This window comes from Poromitra crassiceps, assembly GCF_964638095.1.
Source record: "Poromitra crassiceps genome assembly, chromosome: 1".
NCBI classification, from domain to species: Eukaryota; Metazoa; Chordata; class Actinopteri; order Beryciformes; family Melamphaidae; genus Poromitra; species Poromitra crassiceps.
The window spans coordinates 80455780-80482140 of NC_139623.1; the positions used below are offsets into that span (position 1 = coordinate 80455780).

The following is a 26361-nucleotide window of genomic DNA, read 5'->3' on the forward strand; positions in this document are numbered from 1 at the left end:
GAGAGAGAGAGAGAGAGAGAGAGAGAGAGAGAGAGAGATGATTAATTTGTGGCTCCGCACTCTTGTGTCCGTGCTCTCCTCATTTTCATTGTTCCCTCATTTACTGTAGTGCATTTCCCATGGACATGATCCTTCCTCTCACCTCCTGGACATGATCTTTCCTCTCACCTCCTGGACATGATCCTTCCTCTCACCTCCTGGACATGATCCTTCCTCTCACCTCCTGGACATGATCCTTCCTCTCACCTCCTGGACATGATCCTTCCTCTCACCTCCTGGACATGATCTTTCCTCTCACCTCCTGGACATGATCCTTCCTCTCACCTCCTGGACATGATCCTTCCTCTCACCTCCTGGACATGATCCTTCCTCTCACCTCCTGGACATGATCCTTCCTCTCACCTCCTGGACATGACCCTTCCTCTCACCTCCTGGACATGATCCTTCCTCTCACCTCCTGGACATGATCCTCTCACCTCCTGGACATGATCCTCTCACCTCCTGGACATGACCCTTCCTCTCACCTCCTGGACATGATCCTTCCTCTCACCTCCTGGACATGACCCTTCCTCTCACCTCCTGGACATGACCCTTCCTCTCACCTCCTGGACATGATCTTTCCTCTCACCTCCTGGCAGGGGAGGCAGGAACACTTTGCCCAGGGAGGGAAGATCTGACACGATGATTAATGAAGATGTGCCACTTCCTCCGCTGCCCCTTTAAGATTGTGTCCAAGGACCTGGGAGTCAACGGAGTCCCAAGAGGTTTCTATGGCACAGGGTGTCTATCAAAGTGATGTGCTTGGCTTGCTAGAGCGCAGTGGGGCTGAATGAACCAGCAGAGCCTTTCAGCATGTTAGCCGACCATAACAGAGAGACAAACGGTGGAGAATGGGAGCATGATGCTGCAGCGTTTTGAGTCACTCTGTTGCCAACAATGGGTCAGGCGCTGATAAGTGAAGTCTACCTATGGCTAACCAGTCATGGCAATGCTGATACATGATGGCAGGAAATGTTGTAGAATGACAGCGGCATCTTATGAGAAATGATGTTTAAATATAAAGCAATGCCGACGGTTCATGTCCTGTCTTATATGTGACACGGTCTGGTGAAAGCGCGAACAAGTAGGCAACCATGAAATCCCACGAATCAAGATAAAAGGTTGTTGTAGTTGTTTATTTGTTTTTCACTTTTTTCCATATTATGCAAGTTTAGATGGACTCAATAAAGCATAACAAACAACAGATTTAGGATCACTAAATAAATATAATTTGTTGGCAAACTAAGCTTGTTCAGGGCAAACTAAGGCAAACGTTTGCCAAATTTCAGAGCAATTTTCTCTGAATGTTGCTTTTACAAAGTAAGTACAAAGATTAATTCAAATAAGCATATCTTCTTAAATGTTCAATATTTCAATGTATGACACATCATTTGAAAGCTTACAATCTGAACTTGAGATAACTGGAGAAAAAAAAAAAAAAACTTTGGTCTACTTGTTACCAAAATAAAACACCAGTTTGTGTCACATATGCCAAATAAGGAGCTCATCACCCACAAAGGTGTCAAGTGTCGGAGGACCTTCCTGCCTTTTGGTTCTAACCTTCACTAACGGGATTCTGGGTCAAAATATTTGACTGGTACTCTAATGGCTCATTTATACTCCATTTTCATATGAGAATAAATGCGTCCGTTTCAAACGGTGTAATCGTCACTGCCAACATACTTTCATGCATCTTTCACGTTGGTATCATGTTAAGCAATACATCCACCAGTGGGCAGTAGAGAGTCAAATGTATGAGTGTGTGTGTGGTTCTGCTCCGTTTCATGCATATCCGTACGCTTTAAGATGACGGACAGAAAACGCACGAAATGAACGCAGAGTACGAACAGAAGGCTCTGTCCGTCTCTGTCTTTAACGTATAATTGGACGTTAACCCTTTAGCCGGAGGCAGAACTCGCCATCTTCAGCTGCTCAGACTGAGTCCTCTCTGAACTTCCCTACAGCTGTGCAACAGTCTCTGACACAGGGGTCTCTGTTGCCAAGAAACTCATCCTGAAGGAATGGAAGTCCCCCTCCTCACCCTCTTTTCAATTGTGGCTGACGGATATGACCTCTGTTATATGGATGGACAGACTTGGGTTCCTGAGGACCAACTCACTTAAGAAATTCGGGAGCCATTTCTAGCCTACCTCGTTGAGGTTGGGGGCGACAGGTGATTCGCCGTGCTGGTTTCTCATGGACCCCCTGTGTGGGATCCTGCATGAGGCACAATACCTCTTACAAGCATAGAAGCACCTTACCTCATTGCTTCACTCAAAAAAGCAGTCAATCCTGATTGATTTCTACCAACCGGGCCAAGCTGCACACACTCCAAACCTATTTACACTTCAGTGAGGACACAAGATGCAGTTTATCTGCATGATGTATGTCCCCGAACCATTTCTGTTTTCAAGCACACGCTATTTGAATGCTACTAAAACGTTGAAAATATACGTTCTGCAAACCGCTTAATATTCAGGTCTCAAAATTGAAACTGCAAAATATCTGTGTGTTTCTCACTCCGTTTATGCTACCTCAGGAGACATCACCACTGTATAATTAACACGCATACGCAACCTTTGCTCCATCCTCCATCTACGTTATGTAAATGCCAAAAAATGCTCCCTCCACCAGGCAGAAAGGAGGAGGCCACTGTGGTGGCCAACCATCAATAAATCATGGTAGAGTGGTGTTGCTGTGCATGGTGTGCAAGACTCAATATAGTGTTATTGCACAGATTCACTGCAATGTGAATGAGGCCAGAATGCCACAGAAGCCAAACACGTGAAATCTTGAGTTGGATAAAGGGCAAAGACCTCGACCCCTCATGCTGACTTGTCAGACCTGGGCCCATCTGGCTGCTTGCATTGCCAGCCAGTATCAATCCTGCACGACAGCCTCCCTTTGTTCCTGCAATGTAAACATATTTGATCCTTCTGCTGTTCAGACAGAGCACTGGTCTTCATTTGACGTTTAACTCCAAATCTGTCATGGATGATGCATAGGAATGGGGTAGAATCCGAAGGGGGGGGGGGGGGGTGCATGGCTTGATTGAAAGTCTGCTATTCTAATCTTGGAGGAATATATGAAGGTGTCAAACATTTCAGTGTGGGTTTTGGTTTCAGCTTGCATCAGTGTAGACTAGAGGTATATATGTGAGGCAGGAAAACAGCATTCTCTGTGCTTTGTGCTCAGCTCATCTCCTTTCCTCTTTCAAGCTCTTTGGCATGGGAAGATGCTCCAGCCTAAAAATGACTTCAGACACTTTATATTGATTAAATCAATGCATTATTGGCCATAAAGCAAAGATATCATAAGGGAAGACTGCATATTTTCACATTTTTAACTGCGACCAGCAGCTCTATAATTCACTCTGTCGGTCAGTTGGTCCACAAAAAGTTCACCAGCCTTTAGCGGGCACAGTTCTCTCAATTTGGCACGGAGGTCAAGTGTGTCTGTCTGTGACTGTGTGTGTGTGTGTGTGTGTGTGTGTGTGTGTGCGTGCGTGCGTGTGCGTGTGTGTGTGTGTGTGTGTGTGTGTGTGTGTGTGTGTGTGTGTGTGTGAAAGTGTGTGTTTGTGGTCAAGCCAATTAGCTAAAGGGGGTGTGGGGGGGGGGGGGTGACAGAGGCAGAGGCAGAGTGGTCTGCCCCTGCCATCTTGTATTTCTGAATTTCATGTTATGTGGTTGCAGCTGTTGTGAATTTGTACTTGTTTTAATCAGTGGGCAAGCTCTGCCCCTTTCCCACGAGGACGCGGAAGTAACCCCAAAAGCTGTAATTCCTCGAATGGCCACTTGAGGCAGGGCTCAGAAGTGAGAGAGCAGAGCAGTGTCCCTGTGTTTGTGTGGAGGAGGAGGCGGAGAAAGCGCTGTTGGTAGGCTTGCCACGGTAGTAGGTGTTACCGGTGTTACACGGTGATAAGGCATACATAGCGTGCCCACCAGTAACACCATTCAACTCCGCCCGCTCGTGACAGTTTCAGCATGCGCTCAGCTGCGCTGGTGTATATTACAAGCGCTCCCTCCTATCCTGGCTGTCTGAGTTCATCATATCTCTGGTTAGACAGACCAGCAAGTAACGTTAGTTGTACATGTTGTGAACACCCTCATACACATGTAGGTAAGACCCTTATCTAAGCCTGTGTGTATTCTCTTGCCACTGCCATCTCTGGAAATGTGGTTTTAAGAGAGCTAAATCTCCGCTAGCATTGACGCTAATACCATAGGTTAGCTAAACCTCTGCTAACATTGATGGTAAATAGTTAGCATTGATGACTTAGCTGTGATAAAAGCACATGCTACTCTGCTATCATCATTGCCTGGCTTACTGCTGCTTGCTGGTAATGTTAATCCCGTGATGGCCAGAAAAAATCCCCAGATTTGTCGCTAACGTTCGTTTCTTTTCTCCAGGAGGAGAGTCTGTCCCCAGTGGGTAACGTTATGTGAGGCTGACAGTGTTGTGAGCAGCAGGGATGGGAGGCGTTGACTGACTGGGGGAGAAAGGACTGTATGCAGAGTAGCCTAATTTATAGACCGACAAACGTAACCCCTCCAAACTAGTCTCTGTCGTTAACCTGACATCCCTACCACGCTTGTATTGGTGACTATATCTTGACAGGTGTGTCGGACTGAGAGCAGTTAAATTAAAAATCCGGACCGTGAGTGAGGACTGCTGAGGAGCTCAGGAGCATTTTTTTTTACTGTGTCACCGGTAACACCGGTGTTGTCACATGTTTATTATTACCCAGTGGGAAAATGTCCACACCGTGGCATCCTTAGCTGTTGGCATCGAGGTCAGTGGTTGGTTGGTATCGATAAACTCGATACTGTAGCAAATTAGTATTGTATGCGTTTAAAATGTTTAGTATGGAGTAAGTACAGAAGTAGTACCAACTCTCCAAGCTAAAGCCAAATAATGTCAAAACAGAGGACAGAAGATGCAGAAAACAGCCTTCCTTTGGAAGCTGTCACATTCATTTTGTTTAGTCTTCTAACCATGGCAAGTCATTTCCATGTGCAGGCATCATTTCTGAAGTCTACAGTCAAAATAATCATTACACTCCTCACTTTGCAGCTGCAGTAGCTTATTAAAGCAGTGGACCAGCACATTATGCAGAAAAACCCCCGGCAGACAAAATAAGACAGCTGTCAATCATTTCAGACATAATCAGGCCATAATACATTGTACAAAATACTATACTAAAATACTCCTTGTACAAAAACGGGTTTGCTGGCAGAATGCCCAAGTCACATCTTGTTTTTAGACTATTTTGGTGAAAAAATATTGTAAGCAAAAACAAGGGGAAAAAAAACACATCATATAGGCTAGCCTAGGTCGTTCAAGGACAGCCCCACTTTCTGCAGCAGACTTTCTGGGAAGTCTGCAAAATAGAATGAGGTCATTTCCAGGGGTCCTTGAGGGGGTTCACTGTAATAACTTCACTATTATTACAAAATCATAGAATGTAGAAGAATGACTGTTTTGGTCATAGTTTCACTATCTTTCTACCTACAATACAGATAGTCATCGAATTCTGCACAACATATTCTCAGATTTGTGTTTGAGGGACAACATCTCATCAAATGGGGGTCTGTGGCCCCCATTGAAAAAGGTTGAGAATCACTGGCCTAGTTAATAGAGGCAAGACGACTATCAACTCATCATCATACTTCAAAATCTTCAAATCAAGGATCTGTAGGAGTTGGAGTTTAGAAGCCGACCTAAAATGACTTCCGGTCACACGCCTACAGAGAAAGAATCGACCCGTTTGCTTTCAGAGAGCCGTATTACACATAATGGGGTCTCCAGCCAGACAAAGGGAAACAATGAATCCAGGGGTTGAGCTGCGTCACCAGGCCCCTCCCTGGGTGAGCTGCGTCACCAGGCCCCTCCCTGATGACACTTTGCATTGTGGCCTCACTGGCCCGCCTCCTTCCCATCCTCCACCCCTCCTCCCGCCTAGCTGCTAGTCTCCATCCTCCACCCCTCCTCCTCCTGCACCTTTGTTTGCTCCTCTTCAGGAGCAGCACCTTAAGACGTCGCTTTAAGTGTCAAACTCTCATAAATTACAGACCTTCTCCTTTTCTGGTGACGCAAAGCAGCCTGACCATAAAAGCATACTGAAAACCCCCCACTTCAGGGTCTTTAAGGTACGGTCAAATTGGAGTAGAAACGGCTATATATATATATATATATATATATATATATATATATATATATATATATATATATATATATATATATCTATATAGATATATATATATATAGATATATGTATATGTATGTATGTATATATGTATATATATACATATATATATATATATATATACATATATATATATATATATATATATATATATATATATATATATATATATATATATATATATATATATATATATATATATATATATATATATATATATATTGCAATTAACTGCAATTAAGATCTCTTTTGTGAGATATGAGTACATCATAGAATAGGGAAATTTAAATATACAATTCAAATACATCAAGAAATCCACAAAGCAGAAACACGAGAAATTGGTATGTAAAAATATAAAACAAATGTACTGTGTTGTATATACACTGAATAAAGTCGGATGTGTTTCTATAATGACAACAAAGATGTCATCATGCTAACTACACCCTGCAACCACCTGCTACCAAACAAACAGAAAAACATCTCCATTCATTTTGATCCATCGGGCCTAATCAGCGTTCAAATTTGATTTCCATATAGACAAGAGCAGCAGAGCTCAGAGCTCCAGCTATATTGGGCTCTCATATTTGATTGTGGGCTGGTTGCTACCTGCTAATTAGATGATGTCTGACACATGAGTTTGATCAAAAGGTCCACAGAGTCGCTGCTGCATCCGCTGTCAGATGAACCACACCACCATCTGCCCCTTGATGACGTACGTCTTAGCTCTCGATTCTACAATAGCTGGAGGACAAATCTAAAGCTAAACATGCAAGATGGACGGTATGGCTACATTTATTTTAGTCCTGTTTTGAAGAAATACGTCATTTGCGAGTCAATTTTCTAAATAACCATCAGCGCTCACATCATCATCACACATTTTGTAGCAATCCTGTAAGAGAATTCAACACATTGCATTTTCAACAAGTATATATCATATCATCGCGATCTAAACTAATTAAATTGTTTTTTCCATTTCAGAAATGGTTAAGATAGTTCAAGACCATTACCTGCAGACACACACCCAACATTCATTAATTTAACCTTCATGAATGAATGTTTACATAACATCTAACGGTGGAATCACTCTTGAATGTTATTTCCTCTTTCTTTGTAGTTGAATTCTGCTAATTACTTTTGGGCCCGCTGTTTGCTCCTGCTGTAATAACTCAGTCATCTGAATGAAACCGCAGCAAGGTGAAAGAACTCCACATGAACAGAAGACTTAGATCATATTTTTGACCATATTTGGGCAGGCTTTAGGATGTGGCTGCCACATTTCTATAGCATCTATCTGCATTTTAATAAGGAAGAAGTCAAAGCCCTGATACCCCAAACGCACACAAAGCGTTAATTGACGTGCCTCATTCGATGCACATTTCTGCTCCTATAGCACACTGCAAGCATCAGATACCAATAACACAGAACCAGTAGTATTTTGGGGGAAAGGTAACTAATTTATATGTAGGCAGGCACAATGACTGTTGAATAAAAAGTTGTTATACCGTAGTTTTGAGACCCTGTCAGTCGAGGCTGTAATCGTCCTACCTGTCTGTCATGCAGAGTGGAGGGGGAAAAACAGCACTGCACGGAAGGTGAGAAATCGAAGCAATCGACTGTGTCCAAACTTTTGCCGATCTAACTAATCATGACATGCAGGGAAATATATTTTGGTAGCCGATGTGTTTAGAAGAGCATTCGCACTTTGTTCAGACAGTCTTGCTAGTGTAGCGTTATATTTTACATGCTTGCTGCTATATTTAAACTGCAGTGAGATTTGTTTGTGGAGCAGAGAGACCAACAGGGATGAAAGTGGCCGGGAGCTGAGAGCGTTCTGGTCGCTGCTGGGTCCTCATTTGATGCACCAAAATCAAAACAGGTTCAGAGTACTTGCGTCAAGGCAGCTTGACGCGCGTCAGAACGCTCTTGGTGTGCGTTCGGCCGTTTAAAACAACGGGTGGACTTCAAAACGCGAGCGTCAGACGCTCCCAGTGCATTTGGGGCGTAAGAGTGAAAACTATTTGAGCCTGCTCTTCTACCTGCTCTATTTGTAAAGCACTTTGAGATAACTCTTGTTATGATTTGGCGCTAAATAAATATTAAATTGTTGGTTGATTGATTGATTGATTGATTGATTGATTGATTTGAGACCTTAAGGCTTGGGAAAACAATGCAAGTAGGCTACAAATTTGAGCCTAAGTTTGTGAACAGCCTGCGCGCTGACATCAAGTCCTTCTGGAAAAAACACCATCGAGCCACAGAGGATGCTTGCCTTATGGATGCACGCTGAAAATTGTGCCAATTTTTGGTAGTAAACAAGTCCAAAGAATACATGCTGCACATCTCGCCATCTTCCTATCTCCCAGAAGACGTGCTTGTTTTTGTTCTTCACACAAAGGCGGTGGCAGCTTGGCACCTGAGGAAGGCAGCCAATCATGGGCCGCGTCCCCGGGAGCTAACTGCCATTGCTAGGCATTACATCACTATGGTGAGTCACTCCCTGGGCTTAAGGGACTTTAAAACACATCCCCAAATACAGAGCTTTGCCCCTCTGTGGCACAGGTAGAGTGAGAACACTGCAATCTGATTACGCTAAACAAACTGGAAGCCTGCTCTGTCTGTATGGGGCATTAAAGTCACATTAAAAATGCAACATTTTCATGGGGGGAATATTGCTTTATTTTCGAATATATTTCGAATATATATTTTCGAATATATATTATATATATATTTTCGAATATATATATATATATATATATATATATATATATATATATATATAAACGAGCGCAAAGATAGGGCCCAATGACTTTGATCAAATATGCTTATATCCTCACCTGTCTCTGAATCACTCAACATTATGGAGAGAGCTGTCAAAGTTTCTGCAGACTGTGATGCAAATTGAAAACCTTGGATTATGGGCATTAAAACACTTTCTGTGGAAAAACAAGCAGCTAGTGAGGATAATGATATGGAAGGTACCAGACAGAAAAATAATAAGACCATCAAACATAGCAAAAAGACGTGTGGAACAAAACAGCAAATATTTCAAAAATCTGAGATACATAGGCACTGAATTGTCTGAAAAACCCTGCATGTAGTCATAAATGAAAAATTATTATCCCAGTAGGCAGCAGGCACACTGGAAAATCAGCAGGGTTGAAAATATCCAGGATTTCAGGACAGAAAAACCTGCACCAAGTATAGTAAAAACAAATACAGTAGATGTGATATCAGGTAGGCTTGTGAAATGCTGCACCAAACCCTACTGTAGGACATTTTTTCTTCAACGTCTACGTGTCACAGCACTGGAGCCTAAGGCCATGTTTAGACGACAACCGTCTCTGCATAAAACGGCAAACTAGCATTGCATCCTCACCTTTTATTTCACATTTACACACAGCTGGTGTGATAACGATTTGCATGCAGACTGTCAGGCTGACTGAAGCCGCAAAAGCGTCAAGTGAGCCAGAATAACATTGAAACTTCTGGTTAAAACCTTCACATTAATGGTAATTAAATCTTATTGATGCATGTCGCAACGTTTTTTGTGTGTGATCCGAAATACACAGAAGACATATAGAACACAGACAACTAAAAGACAATTTTAACACGCAGTGTCGACGACCCTGATTTTTATTTACCCAGTTATAAAATACGGCTTTTATTTTGAAGGTAAAAACGCCTAGCTTCCCCTATTCTGTCTGTTTCTAACGGGCTTGATTTAGCTTTGTGATTAAAGTTTTTAAATGCATTTTCCACGCGTCTGACACAGAAGTCACAAACGGTAGCCTAATAAACTGCTCCAGATCATGCTCCAGATTGGATTACCGAATAAAAACCCAGTAAAGCAACATAAAAAAGACCTGAGCACAATTGGGACTTCACTTGAGGAAATGCATCGCAGACAGTGAGTTGTTGTCAATTATTCAATGCGGGAGACAGTGATTAATAGGCTATGTGCAACGTTAGTAGGGGGGACTTAACGCAGATTGTGTTTTTAGCAAATCGTTATCACGTTTGTTGAATGTCAATGCGACTCATTATGCCTGTGCCATAAGGCTGTATTGGGCTAGTTCAATGTTCCTATTAATTGCCTACCATTGTCTAACATGGCGAAGGGGGGCTGTGTCATCACCTGAATTGCATTTCTCCACTTTACATGGCAACAGTAAGCGGCAGCGTTTTCAAGGATCCCACTCTGGGACCTGTTTTCAGATTTTGGCGTTTTCACCCCCCAATAACGGCGTCACCGTGTAAAAGGAAGGCACTAAGGCACTAAGGCACTAAGGCACTAAGGCACTAAGGCACTAAGGCACTAAGGCACTAACGCTAAAAAAGTTTGCCGTTTTATGCGGGGAGCGTCGCCGTGTAAACAGGGCCTAAGACTTCAAACCTGTCACTCTCAATCCCAGTGAAGTGCTTTGAACAGCTAGCAAAAGACATTCTCCTAACACAAACCAAGCTCTTGCAGGATCACTGTCAATTACCGTCAATTACCCAGCAAATCGATGTTGCCGATGCACACTGAGCAGTGCTCTGCATTTCCACATATCTACGCATTTCTAGATGAACCAACCCACTACTACTGACAACATTATTTCTCTACTTGAGCATTTGACAATATTGCAGTCCAAATCTTACAAACTATGAAATAGGCATGTCAATGGATCTTCTTTAGATCAAATCCACAACCAGCAAACCCATCAACCTTCTTGCCAGAACCAGAAGCATTCAGTCTGATATTTTGGAGGAATACGCCAAGATCTGGGAGATTGATCAATCGTTAGCTCCTGTGCTCCATACTAACATGATGTAGGCATATGTTGAGCAATAGTAGGCCATCATCCAAAGTAAATAAGAAGACTGACATTGTAATATAACAGCTATTTCCTCTTAGTATCGCCTATGGCATGTAGATTAGTTGCTTACTGTAGCTAGTAGCTAATGTAATGTAGCTAATGTAGCCTGGTTTATTTTGGAACTATTTCAGGTGAGCAGCACCCATGTATTGATCCACTGCGCAGTGATTTAGTTTTTTGTTTTGATCTGTAAACAGTCTCCCATTGTGTTAGCATGGCCATAATAACTCAACAGAGTGTATGAAGTGTTATGCAGCACTGGAACCAAAGATCGACTGGGGACACAGATTATTTTGGTGTCAGTGTTCTCATCATGTAGCGAGTTGAGCTGATCAATGGAATTATCTACCCTATTCCTTTAGGACTGTGTGTCTGCTGTCAATCACTCTACACGTGCGTGGCTTACAGAGTCATAGATCTTCAGCCAGCGATCCATCATGGAGTATACAAATCATACTGCGCTCATTCTGTGTGTGTGTCCATCAAACCGTAGCAAATTTTGAAAGTCGTCTGTGTGTGTTTGTGTGTGTGTGTGTGTGTGTGTGTGTGTGTGTGTGTGTGTGTGTGTGTGTGTGTGTGACAATGTGAAACCGGTGGACCGTAAATGTTTCATGTACATCAGGGGTGGGCAACTGGCGGCCTGCTCAGTGTGGCCCCTGGGTAAAGATTTTTTTTTTTTAAATGACAAGGCGGATGTTTTTGTTAGGTTAGGTACCATCAAAATCTGTGTTTTTATGTTACTGTACAACCCGGAACATGGCGCTAATGGCGTTAGCATTGTCCATCCACATACTGTTTAATGTTAGCATTTGAGCTAACGCTATTGTAACAAACTATATCCAGGATGCACATTGCACATGCAACATGACTAATCTGATTAATATCACATATTTGGGTGATGTACCCCATCAAATTGCTGTAGCAGGCCGTTTTAAAGCTAGAGCAAAGTTTCTGGTGTCATCTGAATGGAAGAATTACTCAATTTGAATATGAAAAATATAAATGTTGGTATAATAAACTTTGATTACCAGACCTTTTCATCAAATGAGTAGCTATAATTGTGAGTGATGGTGTTACAGTAGGCTACTGGTGGAAATGCACGGTCACAATCTGGCTCTCTGGTAGCGAGGAATTTTTTTTGTGCTCTATCATCAAAGTTGCTCATCCCTGATGTACATGGATATGAAAACTTATTTTCCCAGTGAGTGTCGACAAAATAAAACAAAAAAGTATGTTTGACTTTCAAAGACAGAAACACCATCTGTTCACAACTGATGGACGCAACGGAAAGAAGTTCCCTGAAATAAACCAAACTGGAACATCGATACAAACATGATCTATTCCAAATCAAATGGATGCTTTTACTTTTTCAGGCTGTTCAAGGAGGAGGACAGGGACAGCATACCTGCTGCCAACACTCCCGATATTCACTCCAACCCACTACACTAACCCTTTCTCCCACTTTGTTCCTGATTGGTCATTTATCCCATGAATGGGATTAATGTCGATAGGTTTACTGTCTTTCAGAGGCTCACTTTGTAAGCCAGAGGGACGTTTCTGGTATCATATGAAACTAGATGACCTAAGGCATGATAGGCATTCATTAGTACCACCAACCATCATGTCATGTTAGCTAAGGGGCTAAATAACGCTCCAAAGTTAGGCTACATTTTGGCGAGGGTGCATTTTGTCGATACCGCAGAAAATCTCTCCTCTTTTTCACAGCCTAATGTTGGCAGGTATGAGGGACATCATGCTGGGCTGCCGCAGAAGAGAAATGCAGTCTGTCGTCACCTTCGGAGCTGTCACCAGAGTTGGCAGCCTCACTTAAACAGAAGCCCAAAACACTGGAGCCAGCAGCTTGCCAATCCAGCAGCATAGATCAGTGGTGCTGATGTGGCGGACCTGGACTCTGCTGAAGATGCTGAGTGTCACAGCAGCAGACAAGCCATCCATCCCGCCCGGTGCCCCCCCCCCCCCCCCCCCCCCCCCCCCCCACATTCAGTCCTCGACCCAGAGAACCGCCAAGTGGTTCGGTAGCAGTGGGAACTTCGAACCAACTATGGGATGGGAAACAACCCCAAAATGTAAGTTTTTTTTTTGGGAGGCGGGGGGGGGGGGGGGGGGGGGGTGTAGAATGATATGATATGTTTATTTCTTCTTGTGTTCTTAACTGGTATGAACACCAGGGAAGATAACTACAGACAAGTTATTTTAGCCCTACCATGGCTGTGAGCAAAACCATACAAATACCGTAAATTCCGGACCATAAGGCGCACCAGTATATAAGCCGCAGCAGCAAAATTGACTGTTTTTTACATATATAAGCCGCACCGGACTATAAGCTGCGGGTGTTTTGATGTTTAATTACCATATGTAAGGGTTCGTGCACAGAGGGGATTGTCGGGAAAGAGATGGCTGTTTGGGGAAGCTCCCATTTATTAACATTTCAACAAAACAAAACAAAACAAAAGTCAGGTCACTAATCCCCAGACAAAATCACACAACAATAGGCTATATCACACAGGATAAGGTGCAGTCACGGCTGTAAACAAAATAACTGTAAAACAATAATAAAACAATCAGTCAACAGTAGTGAGCCTACCAGAAAAGTCATTAATCCTTGTCTTCATCTTTTAGGTGAAGGTGCAGCAAACGGCTGTAACCAGAGAAGTCAAGTCACTAATCCTCGTCTTCCTCTTCTTCCTGCGTACTGAAACCACCAAAGTCCTCATCTTCAGTGTCAGAAACGAACAGGTTCAGGGTGGCTTCGTCAACCACTCTCCTCTCTCCTTAATTGTCACTCTCAAAACCAACGAACTCCTCTTCGTCACTGTCGGTGTCGGCATCGAACAGCCTCTGAAGCCTCTGACGGCCCTCAGCGCCAGCTGTGGCGGCGTCATCCTCTTCATCCCGCAGCAGTCCAGCCTTTCGGAACCCGTTGGTGATTGTGGATGTTTTCACACTCCTATAATATTCCGTGATCTTCCTTTGTGTGAATTCGCCGAAGTTTGTGATTTTCTCCTGGTAGTCGGGAGGGAGTTGCTGGCACACTGCAGTAGTCCTTGGCCTGACGGACAGTCCCTTTCGTCTCATGAATCGGAAGCACCAAGATGAGCCACCTCTGAAATGTTCAATTTTCATTTCGGTGGCGACTGTTTTGGCCTTCAGTCGGATCTGCACCGTGGAAACGCCTCGGCCGTCTGCTCTCTGGGTCAACACCCAATCTTCAAGGGAATATTCAAGTTCGGGCCATCTGCTTTTATGACCTCTGAAGGACTTTTTGGTCTTCTTGCACTGAGACAGTTCCTCCTGCTGCACCTTCCAACGCCTCACCATTGACTCGTTGATGCCCAGGTTACGCGCTGCTGCTCTATTTCCCTCTTTTAATGCGAGATTGGCTGCTTTCAACTTGAAAGCTGCGTCGTGTGAATTTCTGCGTACCTTCCCCATGGTAAGTGAGAGAGAGTTGCTTCTACTGCTCGTCTTGTTGTGATTCCGGGCTGCTGATGAACTTTGAACCGGTAGGAGTAACCGGTTGATTTCCGCCAATGATGTCAAGTCAAGTCAAATTTTATTTATATAGCACCTTTCATACACAAAGGCAATTCAAGGTGCTTTACAAAAAAATTATCGAAAAAACAAGCAGCAAAGCAATGCACATAAAATGTGCTGATGAAGCTGTGTAACCTGTAAAATCCATCGATTTTGGAGGTCACCGAGTGGCCGTTTGCTTACCGTAATTACCATATGTAAGGGTTCACGCACAGAGGGGATTGTCGGGAAAGAGATGGCTGTTTGAGGAAGCTCCCATTTACCGTATTACCGTAACATTTCAACAAAACAACATAACACAACACCACCTTTGTTTATTTTTACAGTGCACACAGTGTCCGCGGTGTGGTGAAAAGAGGGCAAGAGAGGAAATTAAAACAGAAGTGGATTTATAGTTAGAAAGAGTGCTAAAAAAGAGAGATTTTATTTGTATTTTTTTTTTTTTTTCTGAAAAAAATCATAGATAAGCCGCACCGTTATATAAGCCGCAGGGCCAAAAAACGGGGAAAAAGCCGCGGCTTATAGTCCGGAATTTACGGTAGTCTTTTTGTTTTCTAGGTCTATGTACAAAAAGGAATTGTTTGATTGGAGAAGTTTCGATACTACTTGGTAGGCTACTGGTAGTCCTAGCTCCTACAGGAAAAAAACAGGCGCTGCGCCCGGCAAGGTTCTGCGCAGCCTCCATTTGGAGCCTTGCCACCGACGAGCGGCGACAGCGAGACTGTGCATACTCGAACGTTAACTCGGCGCATTGGCTGCGGTACACGTCCAAAACGTTATCGTGTCGTTTACCAAGAACTTGCAATCATGTCGGTGGGGGGACATTTTATTGTCCCTCCATTTCAAAACTCATTCCGGTGAGCCTGCAGAAGGCTTTGCTAGATGAGGGACAAGCACACATTCACTGCCAGCCGTTTTTTTTTACTGTAGGTAGCTTCTGCCAGAGGTTTTTTTTGAGGATTCTGGCTCATCTTTCAAGAGCCGAGGATTCTTTTCTGCTAAGATTTTGTGAACACAAAATATCTCAAAAGAACTAATAGAATGTGTGCTTTCTCTGTCTAAAAGAGTTAGTTTGTAGAGTTAGTAGTTATGTAGATATTAGCCGTTGAGTACAGCATGGTTTCAGCGTCTGAGACTGAAAGCTGAGATAATCGCAGTTTTGTGAAATTCAATCAAACAGGCAGAACAGTCACTTTAACCATTTATTTTTGGCATCAGTGAGACATCAGACATCTAAACAATATAGTTCTGAACCCCCTCTCCTTCAAACTCCTCCCTCCGTGGGCGTGTCTCTGGTGGCTTTCAGCAGCGTTTGTCACAAGCGAGTTTCTTCTTCTGCTGCTGCTGCTGCTGCTGCGAGTTTGAGCAGCCTCCCTCCCTGGCGGCCCACTCGTCGGCGAGTCTGGATGGGGCTGCTTGTTTCTTGGGTTTTCGGTTGAGAGCTTTGATGAAGCTTTGTGCGATTCTAGGCTTTATGCTGCGTGTTTCAAAGTGTGTTTTGCACCCAGTCTATTTTTGGAACCCCCCACCGTTGTGCGCCCGTGTGCACCAGCGCGAAAGCGTTTTCGCCTACAGTATGAGAATGAGGCTCGTTCGTTTTCGGTTGTGAGCTCAGCTGGAATGAAGCTGCTTGCGATTCCTTTCTGCTGGTGTTTCAAAGGTGTTTCAAAGTGTGTTGCACCCATAATCTATTATGCAAATTTGCAATCCCCCACCGCCAGCTCCCAAGCGCGAAAGCGAAAGCGTTTTCGCCAATCCATTTTCATGAGAATGGCTTCCTCACACTGCTTTTTGCTTGGCTTCCTCTAGTCTGGAGAGCACTGTCGCCACTTAGTGGGTCGTTGGAATGGGTTGTACACGTTCGGTGGCTCCAATATTTATATAAGAGATGTAAAAGGGTTAGATCAACGTCCCACCGTCAAATTTTTTTTTTTTTTTTTTTTTACGTATCAACTCGTCATTGGCAGTCAACCGTTGGATTTTTTTTGACGTATCAACTCGTCAATGGCAGTGAACGTGTTAAATGAGGAAATGGCATTTCCTCATTCCTCACAACAAGGAGTTGACGGCGCAGAGTCACATTTTCGAGGAGCTGCACGCCCCCCTACGCCAAGCTGCGCCGATAGGACACCCAGCTGCAGCGACCCCCTCGGCGCAGTCAGCGCCGGCGATTTCGCTCGAGCATAATTTAGAAAATGTTACATAGCAGACTTTTCATCTTAAATACATTCGGTACGGTGAATGTGGAAAAGGCATTGCAGCTCTGTATGTGATCAAGCTGGCGGGAACTGACAGTGTGTGCACTTGGTAGTTGTCATGTACAGGAAGTCACCATATACCATAAAGCCACTGCTGACATGGCGCCATAGTTTTGCAAGGCAACTCTGTGCTGATGACGAAATAAAGTCCTTTTCAGTGACCAGGGGGGGGGGGGTCTGGGGGGGGCGCAGTAGCTATTCAGCAATACAAACCCCAAGTCCCTTTCGCTCTGTTTTTTCATGTCCAATTCTCTATAGGACGCCTTCGGAGCTCACACAATGCAAATCACTCTGGGTCCCTATTCAGGGATTGATTAATATGCAAAGACAGCCCATCCTCATCTAACAGTCAGCAGTGAAGGAAATATAACATAGGCTGCCAGCAGTGTCATTCTCCACTTATTATCTGTGTGCCTCTATCTGTAGCTTTGGGTTCACAGTGGAGGAGGCCGATGATGAGACCACATTCATTTATGTAGAACGTATTAGCTCTCACTGCATCATTTCGCCAGTGTTTTATGAACTTCCACCAGAATAAAGTTGCTGAAATGAATGTTTTGCTCAGAGGGTAATTTCAAAGACTTTTTTGCCCGATCTGTGAACAGCTACCAATGACATTGTGACTTGATGAAATTAGTTACTGTCCAATCATAGTCAACTAAAATGAGAGCTTTCGAAAATATCTTCTGCAATCAGACGCACATAAAGTAACAGTTGCCGTTGCCATTACCTTGATAATGAGAAGAAATTCAGTAATAATGGCTTTGATAATGTAGCTGTTTTCAAACATACATCTGGACGGACCCCGCCCCCTCTACATGTAGGCTACAAGCAACATCAGTCATGTCATACAGCACAGCAATGGAAGCCTATGAAGTGCACTGACCAGTGACTGGTGCTGCACCATTTGGGGGAAAGGTGCCATTCGCGATTATGGTGGACAATATTGCGATTTGCGATTTTGATTGCGATATAATAAACAAATGGTATCTAGGGATGTGCCGGCATGAGTTTTTGACCGTATGATAACCTTGGACAAAAATACCAGTTTCACGTATCACAGACTAAAATACATGAAATATATTACAATTTAAAATATATTAAAACTAAATAAAGAAAACAATTTGAAATAAAATTATCTTTAAAAAAAACACACATTTTGAGACATTTGGCTGTCCCAAACATGTAAAAAATAAAGACCAGAAAAATAGAAACTGCACTGTGTTCCAGCACATAGAAGATGGCTCAGACTGCAAATGCCTCCACGATGTGGAGGCAAATAACCACCCTCTGCCTGCGGCGTCGGGTGGTTGCCTCCACGAAGTGCATTCAAATCGTATAATGCACACCTGGGAGTTGATTATCCTGCTTGAGTCATTACTCATTTCCCAACAATATAAAATAAAAGCACTCGCGAATTTTTGGTGCAAGTTTAGCAATCAAAATCGTACGTTTTTTGCTAGGCATAAAGCCTGGATATCGCCTATTTCCGCGTCAAACCCCTCGCTAACCTGGAACAAGCTTCTCATGCAATGGAAACGTTTGCTGTTCCAGTAAACAGGATGAACCTTGGATATGAGCCGGTGTGGCGCAGGGAAGCTTAGTCCGCTCAGCTCATAGAAGCTGAGGTAGCGAGTTAAATAACGTTACTGTGCTATTTGATTAAACAGCTGTGCAGGTTGGGGAGAGGATGAATTTACAACATGTGATTAGACTTGAGCCGTGTGCATTATACGGTTTTAATGCACACCTACCGGCCAATCAGAAACAAACGAGTATTCACCCAGACCATGGTATAAATCATAACTCATTAAGCCGTCATTTACTGATGACTCCAGGTCTCTGAATCCAGCAGCACGAGCAGCACGCAGCAAACAACTGACTGTGCTGAGTCCAATACAACTGTAATTGGAGTGGGCATGATAGTAGTGAGAATTTGATCAGCACATACAAGCTGTGATAAAGTAGCACAAAATGTCTACATTGTCACTTTGAATACAACAGGGATGTTCTCCCAGCTCGAGAGCAGCAGACATCTACTCTAAAGAGCAGGACCTAGTTTTATTCGGGCAGCAGACTAAAACGCCTTATAATCTTCCCTTGTTAGGCTGCTTTTTACAGTTTCCCTCATTCAAAAATAGCCCGTATTATTTTCATAGTGGCTTTGAACTCACCACAGATGTTGAAGTCCCATATGTTAGCCATTTCCAAATTGTTTATTTTCTTTCCCCCAAAATGTTGAATGTTAAAAGTTAAACTTCGCCCTCTTCCTGAGTTCAACCCTATGCGCGACGCATGTAAACATGTTTTCTTTTCTTTTTATAGATCTCAAGGCTATTTAGGGGAACTTCCCAATGTGTTATGCTAACAGTAACAGTGCTCATCCCAATGTGTTATGCTAACAGTAACAGTTACAGTAACAGTGCTCATCCCATTTGCTGTCCCATTCAAATGTGAAAATAAAAAGTCAGTAGATGCATCATGCATGTTGTGCCGTGTGTCTTGAGTTGGATCAAACTGGACAGTATGGATGGTGGGTTTGGGCTACAGCAGTGGCCCAGCAGGCAACACAGCTAATGGCACAGGAAGCAAAAACAGAAAACGCTGCTCACTAACATCAACCTGTCAACACCAAACAGCAGCACACCTTCCATTTCTACACATCACTATTTCCGGCCATAAATCACAAATCACCTCTGTTGAAATATTCAAATGTTATTGTTAACAATGTCAACGTCATATATAGTCTGGAAACCCTAAAATCGGCTTTGAAAAGGTGTGACTTCACCCTCTAAATCATTGATATGAAGGGGTCCCCCTTGCCTTCCTCACTCATCAGAGTCATGGAATGGATGTAACACATGTGTCTGATTAGCCCCCATCACCCCCACTCTCTTTCAGGCTACAGATTGACAACAACATGTGCAGTGTGGCGGGTTACTCCAATGACACAGCAGTGGTGGTAACACAGAGCAGACCCAGTCCATCTCACTGTGCAGAGACACAGCAGTGGTGGTAACACAGAGCAGAGCCAGTCCATCTCACTGTACAGAGAAACAGTGGTGGTAACACAGAGCAGAGCCAGTCCATCTCACTGTACAGAGAAACAGTGGTGGTAACACAGAGCAGAACCAGTCCATCTCACTGTGCAGAGACACAGCAGTGGTGGTAACACAGAGCAGAGCCAGTCCATCTCACTGTACAGAGAAACAGTGGTGGTAACACAGAGCAGAGCCAGTCCATCTCACTGTGCAGAGACACAGCAGTGGTGGTAACACAGAGCAGAGCCAGTCCATCTCACTGTACAGAGAAACAGTGGTGGTAACACAGAGCAGAGCCAGTCCATCTCACTGTGCAGAGAAACAGTGGTGGTAACACAGAGCAGACCCAGTCCATCTCACTGTGCAGAGAAACGGAGAAGACAGAACACCACCGTATTTAATTTGCCCATTATTCAATCATTTCCTTGGACGGTGGTCAGGGCTTGCTATTCCCGTTGTCTGTCATTGGCCCTGAAATTTAATTATCACTGAACTGGAACAGGAAGTAGGAAATCAATAAATGTAATTAAATTGCTCAGCCTTCAAACAGCACGATAGTGTCATTACCCCTTTAATGTACCTCAGGCCTATCAAATAATGTGATCAATTTCTCTCATTCCTTCCCCTTTTTGCAACGTGCTTGGCTAACGTACAGAGCTAACGTGCAGACTGCAGAGCTAACGTGCAGAGCTAACGTGCAGACTGCAGAGCTAACGTACAGAGCTAACGTGCAGACTGCAGAGCTAACGTACAGAGCTAACGTGCAGACTGCAGAGCTAACGTGCAGAGCTAATGTGCAGACTGCAGAGCTAACATACAGAGCTAACGTCCAGACTGCAGAGCTAATGTACAGAGCTAACGTCCAGACTGCAGAGCTAACGTACAGAGCTAACGTGCAGACTGCAGAGCTAACGTGCAGAGCTAATGTGCAGACTGCAGAGCTAACGTACAGAGCTAACGTGCAGACTGCAGAGCTAACGTACAGAGCTAACGTCCAGACTGCAGAGCTAACGTACAGAGCTAACGTGCAGACTGCAGAGCTAACGTACAGAGCTAACGTGCAGACTGCAGAGCTAACGTACAGAGCTAACGTGCAGACTGCAGAGCTAACGTACAGAGCTAACGTGCAGACTGCAGAGCTAACGTACAGAGCTAACGTCCAGACTGCAGAGCTAGCGTACAGAGCTAACGTGCAGACTGCAGAGCTAACGTACAGAGCTAACGTGCAGACTGCAGAGCTAACGTACAGAGCTAACGTGCAGACTGCAGAGCTAACGTACAGAGCTAACGTGCAGACTGCAGAGCTAACGTGCAGACTGCAGAGCTAACGTGCAGACTGCAGAGCTAACGTACAGAGCTAACGTGCAGACTGCAGAGCTAACGTACAGAGCTAACGTGCAGACTGCAGAGCTAACGTGCAGAGCTAACGTGCAGACTACAGAGCTAACGTGCAGAGCTAACGTGCAGACTACAGAGCTAACGTGCAGAGCTAACGTGCAGACTGCAGAGCTAACGTACAGAGCTAACGTGCAGACTGCAGAGCTAACGTACAGAGCTAACGTGCAGACTGCAGAGCTAACGTGCAGAGCTAACGTGCAGACTACAGAGCTAACGTGCAGACTGCAGAGCTAACGTGCAGAGCTAATGTGCAGAGCTAATGTACACCTGTCTAATTATCTCTCTCTTTTGGTTCCTTTTGCTCTCGTTGCCACTGTGAGGTGCAGTGAAGTTTGGAGGCGTTACTTGTGAATATCGCCACCCGATCGTGAACCATGTAGAAAGTGTTCCTGATACTCTACCCCCCCCCCCCCCCCCCTTAGATAGTCTTGAGCCTCTTTCACACAGTCCCCAGTAAAATTACTGGGACAACCTTTCAGGCACCGCTAGTGATTTTCACTATTCACACACGCACCGCATTCAGGGACACTTCCGTCTTGCACCTTTTTACGCATGCCATGGCAGTGCCAGAATAGATGGGATATGGGACAGTCCAGCAGATGAGAGTAATGCAACACGACACGATTTCAGACGGACAAGCCCGTCTTTATTGTCACACGATTACACATCAACACATGCACGGACGGCCACAAACACACACATGCTGACGGTGGCCGGTGAAATTTGTCCTCTGCATTTAACCCATCCTGGCTTGTCCTTTCCTCCGGGGGGCAGGCCAGGAGCAGTGGTCGCTTTCTCGTACAGCGCCCGGGGACCAACTTCGGATGTTGCCGTCACTGGTCGGATGACGATGACGATCTGATCTTTTGCATGTTTTTAATGGGGGGGCCAACACGTATGGATGCTAACCTCCACAAAACTCAACAGAAGATGTGGTCGGATGCACATGTTACGTACGCGGCAGAAGACATCTCTTATTATTTTCAGCAACACAGCAGGCGTGGAGCTGTTTTGTACGGTCCCATGTTCTTTTTATGTATTTAATATTATTATTATAACACGAGCCCAGTCAAAAAGGAAAGAGGTAGGCTAAGAGAGGAGGAAGCTGAAGCCGGGCCACTCTGCTACTAACTGAAAAGATGCTTTCTAGCCATACAAAGTTATCTAGGTTAGCTAGTAAACCTACTGTAGCGGAGCTTTCAAGTTCAAACTAGCCATAGCCTACTAGCCTACTATAGCTATCTAGGCAAGCTAGTTAGCTATAGCCTGCTGACTTTCCAACATCATGAATGCCATGCTCATGAAGGAATGGGGGGGGGGAATAGCCTATTGCAATTTCTGTTTCTTTTTACATTTTGAGAGACGTTTCTTATTTGCCATTCCAGTTTGCCAGTTAGCTAACTTGGCTCTAAAAATCTCCACTCATTGTAGTTCAGCTCAGCCAATGAGATGTTTGTCCCACAGGCGGAAGATTGTTGTTGTTGATTTACTACTGAATTGAAGAATCATCTAGACTACATGGGGAGAAGACAATAGAGAGTGAAACCTGTGGTTAGAATAAGCATTCCTACGTTCTGCAATTTGAATAATTCACAGTAAATGAGGCCTAAATGATAGTGAAGTTAAACTATTCCTCCTCCCCTCAGGGACCCCCAGTGGTCTGCCGAACGAACCTCACTCGTTCCAGCATTGGCTGTGCGAGAGAATGTGAGAGGCTATGTGTGGGGAGAGGAGGGAGGGGGCAGAGACAGGGAGGCCAGAAGGATGGAGGAAGGGGGAGAGGTTTGGGGAACAGGGGGAAAAGGGTCCCCTCCCCTCCCCTCCCCTCCCGCCCTATAACCACGGAAGCTCTGGGATTGGATCCTATTGTTTATGTTGAATAATGACAGTAGATCTCAATATAGCGGCTTTCACTCCCAACCGACCAAATAACAATTTGATCAGATCAGCCTAGGCCTGTATGCCAACACCAAACGCCAAAGAAAATAAAAAATCTAACGAAGAAAGAAAAGAAAATCCATATTAAGTTGGAAACCGCAGTGTCCTGTAGCCTACGGCACAATGGAAAAAGAGGTCTGACACATAAATCAGCTATAGTGTGGTTTGAATGGAATGTGATCAGGTTCACTCCAAAATCCCAAGTTGACACATCAGCGCAGAATACTGTTTGCAAGCCAAAAAAAAACTAATGATGGTCAGTAGCCTACAATAGTTTTAGCACATAGGGTATATAAATAAATAAATAAATAAATAAATAAATAAATAAAATCTGAATTTTATTTCTATACATTTCCCCCCCCCTAAAGCTGTGTTTGAGGGACTGAAACAAAGCCAAGCCAACCCCCCCCCACACACACACACACACACACACACACACACACACACCACCACCACCACCACACACATCCTCGGTGCGTCACAGGATCCCGATTAAAAAAAGAAGAGAAAAACGACTTTCACACACCATGCTCCCTGCTATAAGCTGTACGTTTTATTACCATTTCAAATAAAACAACTACTAAAACGGCCACAGTGACTAGTATAACCCAACACTTTGGCATAATGGGGCCACAGAAGCGTCCCCTGCATCAGCGAGTCAGTTCAAATCTCCGCCACGCAGCAGCATCCCTTTTGTCACATGCCTGAAAACAGTAACGCGGTCTATGTGGATTTCGTCTTAATGTAGCTTCAAACTGCCTTGAAGCGGAAAGCGGATCTGAGATAGTGCACTCTATTGCTCGGAGATCATTCAAAAACAGTGGCAAAGGAAACAGCAGCTCATACTAAACTAACGTTAGGGTCGGGTGGGATGAAATATCCATAGAGGGCTTCTGGGTTCACAAATGATTAATGTTCTGCTTTCTGGTTCGCTCTCACTCATCTGAGAGACAAAACTAACTAATAGAGCGAAACTTTGTTTAATTGTGCGGAATATTTGCTGGACACCAACAGCTTCCAACCAAGCAGCGGTGTCCTGGAGCCAGTGACAGCCTGGACTCAGTGACAGGGATGCCGCCAGTGGCTCAGTCAGAGGACAGGAGGATGCTCAGCTGCACGATAACAAACAACACAGGCAGGAAAAAAACAGCAGGGCCGCTACTAGTTTGGCTTTTGCTTGGCTATATGAAGTCATCTTCTTTCATCCTAAACTAGATGAATACATGAATAACTTCGCTTCTTACCTGCATAGCCGATGAACAGCAATGCCCAGATGAGATCCCTTGTTTGAAGCATCGCAATGTCTCACAAAGATAGTCTCCTTGAAGAACAGCCGTGTCTGTCTGAGGGGGTAAATACAGAGATAGCAGCCTGTCCACAGGAGGAGATGTTTGGTCCTTGTCGCTACCCGTGTTCACAGCAGCACAATGAGTGACAAGGAGCAGGCGCAGCACACACTCCTCGCACGCACACACGCACACACACACACACACACACACACACACACACACACACACACAGACACACGACGTACACACAACACGAATTACTCCGCCCCCCTCTCTCTCTCTCTCTCTCTCTCTCTCTCTCTCTCTCTCTCTCTCTCTCTCTCTCTCTCTCTCTCTCTCTCTCTCTCTCTCTCTCTCTCTCTCTCTCTCTCTCTCTCTCACACACACACACACACACACACACACACACACACACACACACACACACACAGACACAGACACAGACACACGTGCGGGCGCGCGGAGGGGGCGGGAAGAAGAGATGGAGAGAGCCTTCAGGAATGGGAACAAAGTAGTGCGCGGAGGTGGCAGATGGTCACTGGGGAGTCTAATTTGGATTACAGGCTTACTAACTACAGTAGCTAACTAACGGTTAGGCATGTGTGGTGTTTACAAACACCTGCGACAAAAGCTAGACATTCTCTTTGAGGAGTTAACACTAACTGAAAGTGTTTTACACAAACTTAAGAAAATTAGCCAAAAAACAAACAATGCATTATGCGTAGGCCTAGATAGCCAAAAATAAATAAACAACTAGCCTACACAACAAACAAATAAATGAGTAGCCTAGACAAATAAAGGTTAATCTGTAAACAAACAAATGAAAAATATACTAGGTATAAATAGGCTAAATAAATAAATACCGATAGATAGATAGATAGATAGATAGATAGATAGATAGATAGATAGATAGATAGATAGATAGATAGATAGATAGATACATACATACATACATACATAGCCTACATACATACATAGGCTACATACATACGGTACATACATATATAGGCTACATGCATACATACATACATACATACATACATACATACATATATAGGTGGTGGTCCAAAATAATATAAAACTGAAGAAAATGAGTGTCAAATCATTATTTTGCATTTATTATCAAAATGTAGGCTAACATTGAGGCAGGACTGATGCTTAACCGTTCACACAAGAAGCCTTCTCTTTTCCTCTCAGCGCCTCCTCGGCGCGCCTTGAACCCGCCCACAACTCCCATTGAATTCATGCCTGGCAGCTTCAAGCTTCACGCGTCACACCTGGAAAATAGCTCCTGGCCTGCCCCCTGGAGGAAAGGACAAGCCTGGATGGGTCAAATGCAGAGGACATAATATTTCACCGGCCACCGTCAGCATGAGTGTGTGTTGTGGCCGCATGCATGTGTTGTAGTGTTTGTGTGACAATAAAGACGGGCTTCCGTCTGAAATCGCGCGCTTCAGCGTGGCGTGGTGTGCGGCTGGTGTGAACGGTCTCACCTGTTAACAAGGACGGTGAAATGAAACTGCATGGTTTCAGCGTGACTTTTGCTCTTATGACATCACTGATGCACTGATGATGTCACAGCTTCGCATCACTGATGACATCACACATTTTCTTATGACATCACTGATGATGTAGCAATGCCACGGCCGAGCCCGCCATGCAGCTCGACCGACATCACTGATGACATTATCAGTGATTTATGCCATCACTGATGACATCAGCCTTTTATATATAGATAGATATACAGTTAGGCTACTCCGCCTTCATTCATTGGGTGGC

At 44.2% G+C, this 26361-nt stretch overlaps 1 protein-coding gene across 1 annotated transcript in view; it reads right to left on the bottom strand.

Annotated features, from left to right (window-relative positions):
- Positions 1-24589, bottom strand: part of ncam1a (neural cell adhesion molecule 1a) — a gene marked incomplete at both ends in the record, with an annotated part of 454208 nt that extends 429619 nt beyond the window's left edge. The window contains one exon of the mRNA XM_083641582.1: positions 24538-24589. Coding sequence (XP_083497708.1) covers positions 24538-24589 — 52 coding nt within the window. The remainder of the gene's footprint in view (positions 1-24537) is intronic.
- Between the last annotated feature and the right edge of the window lie 1772 nt (positions 24590-26361).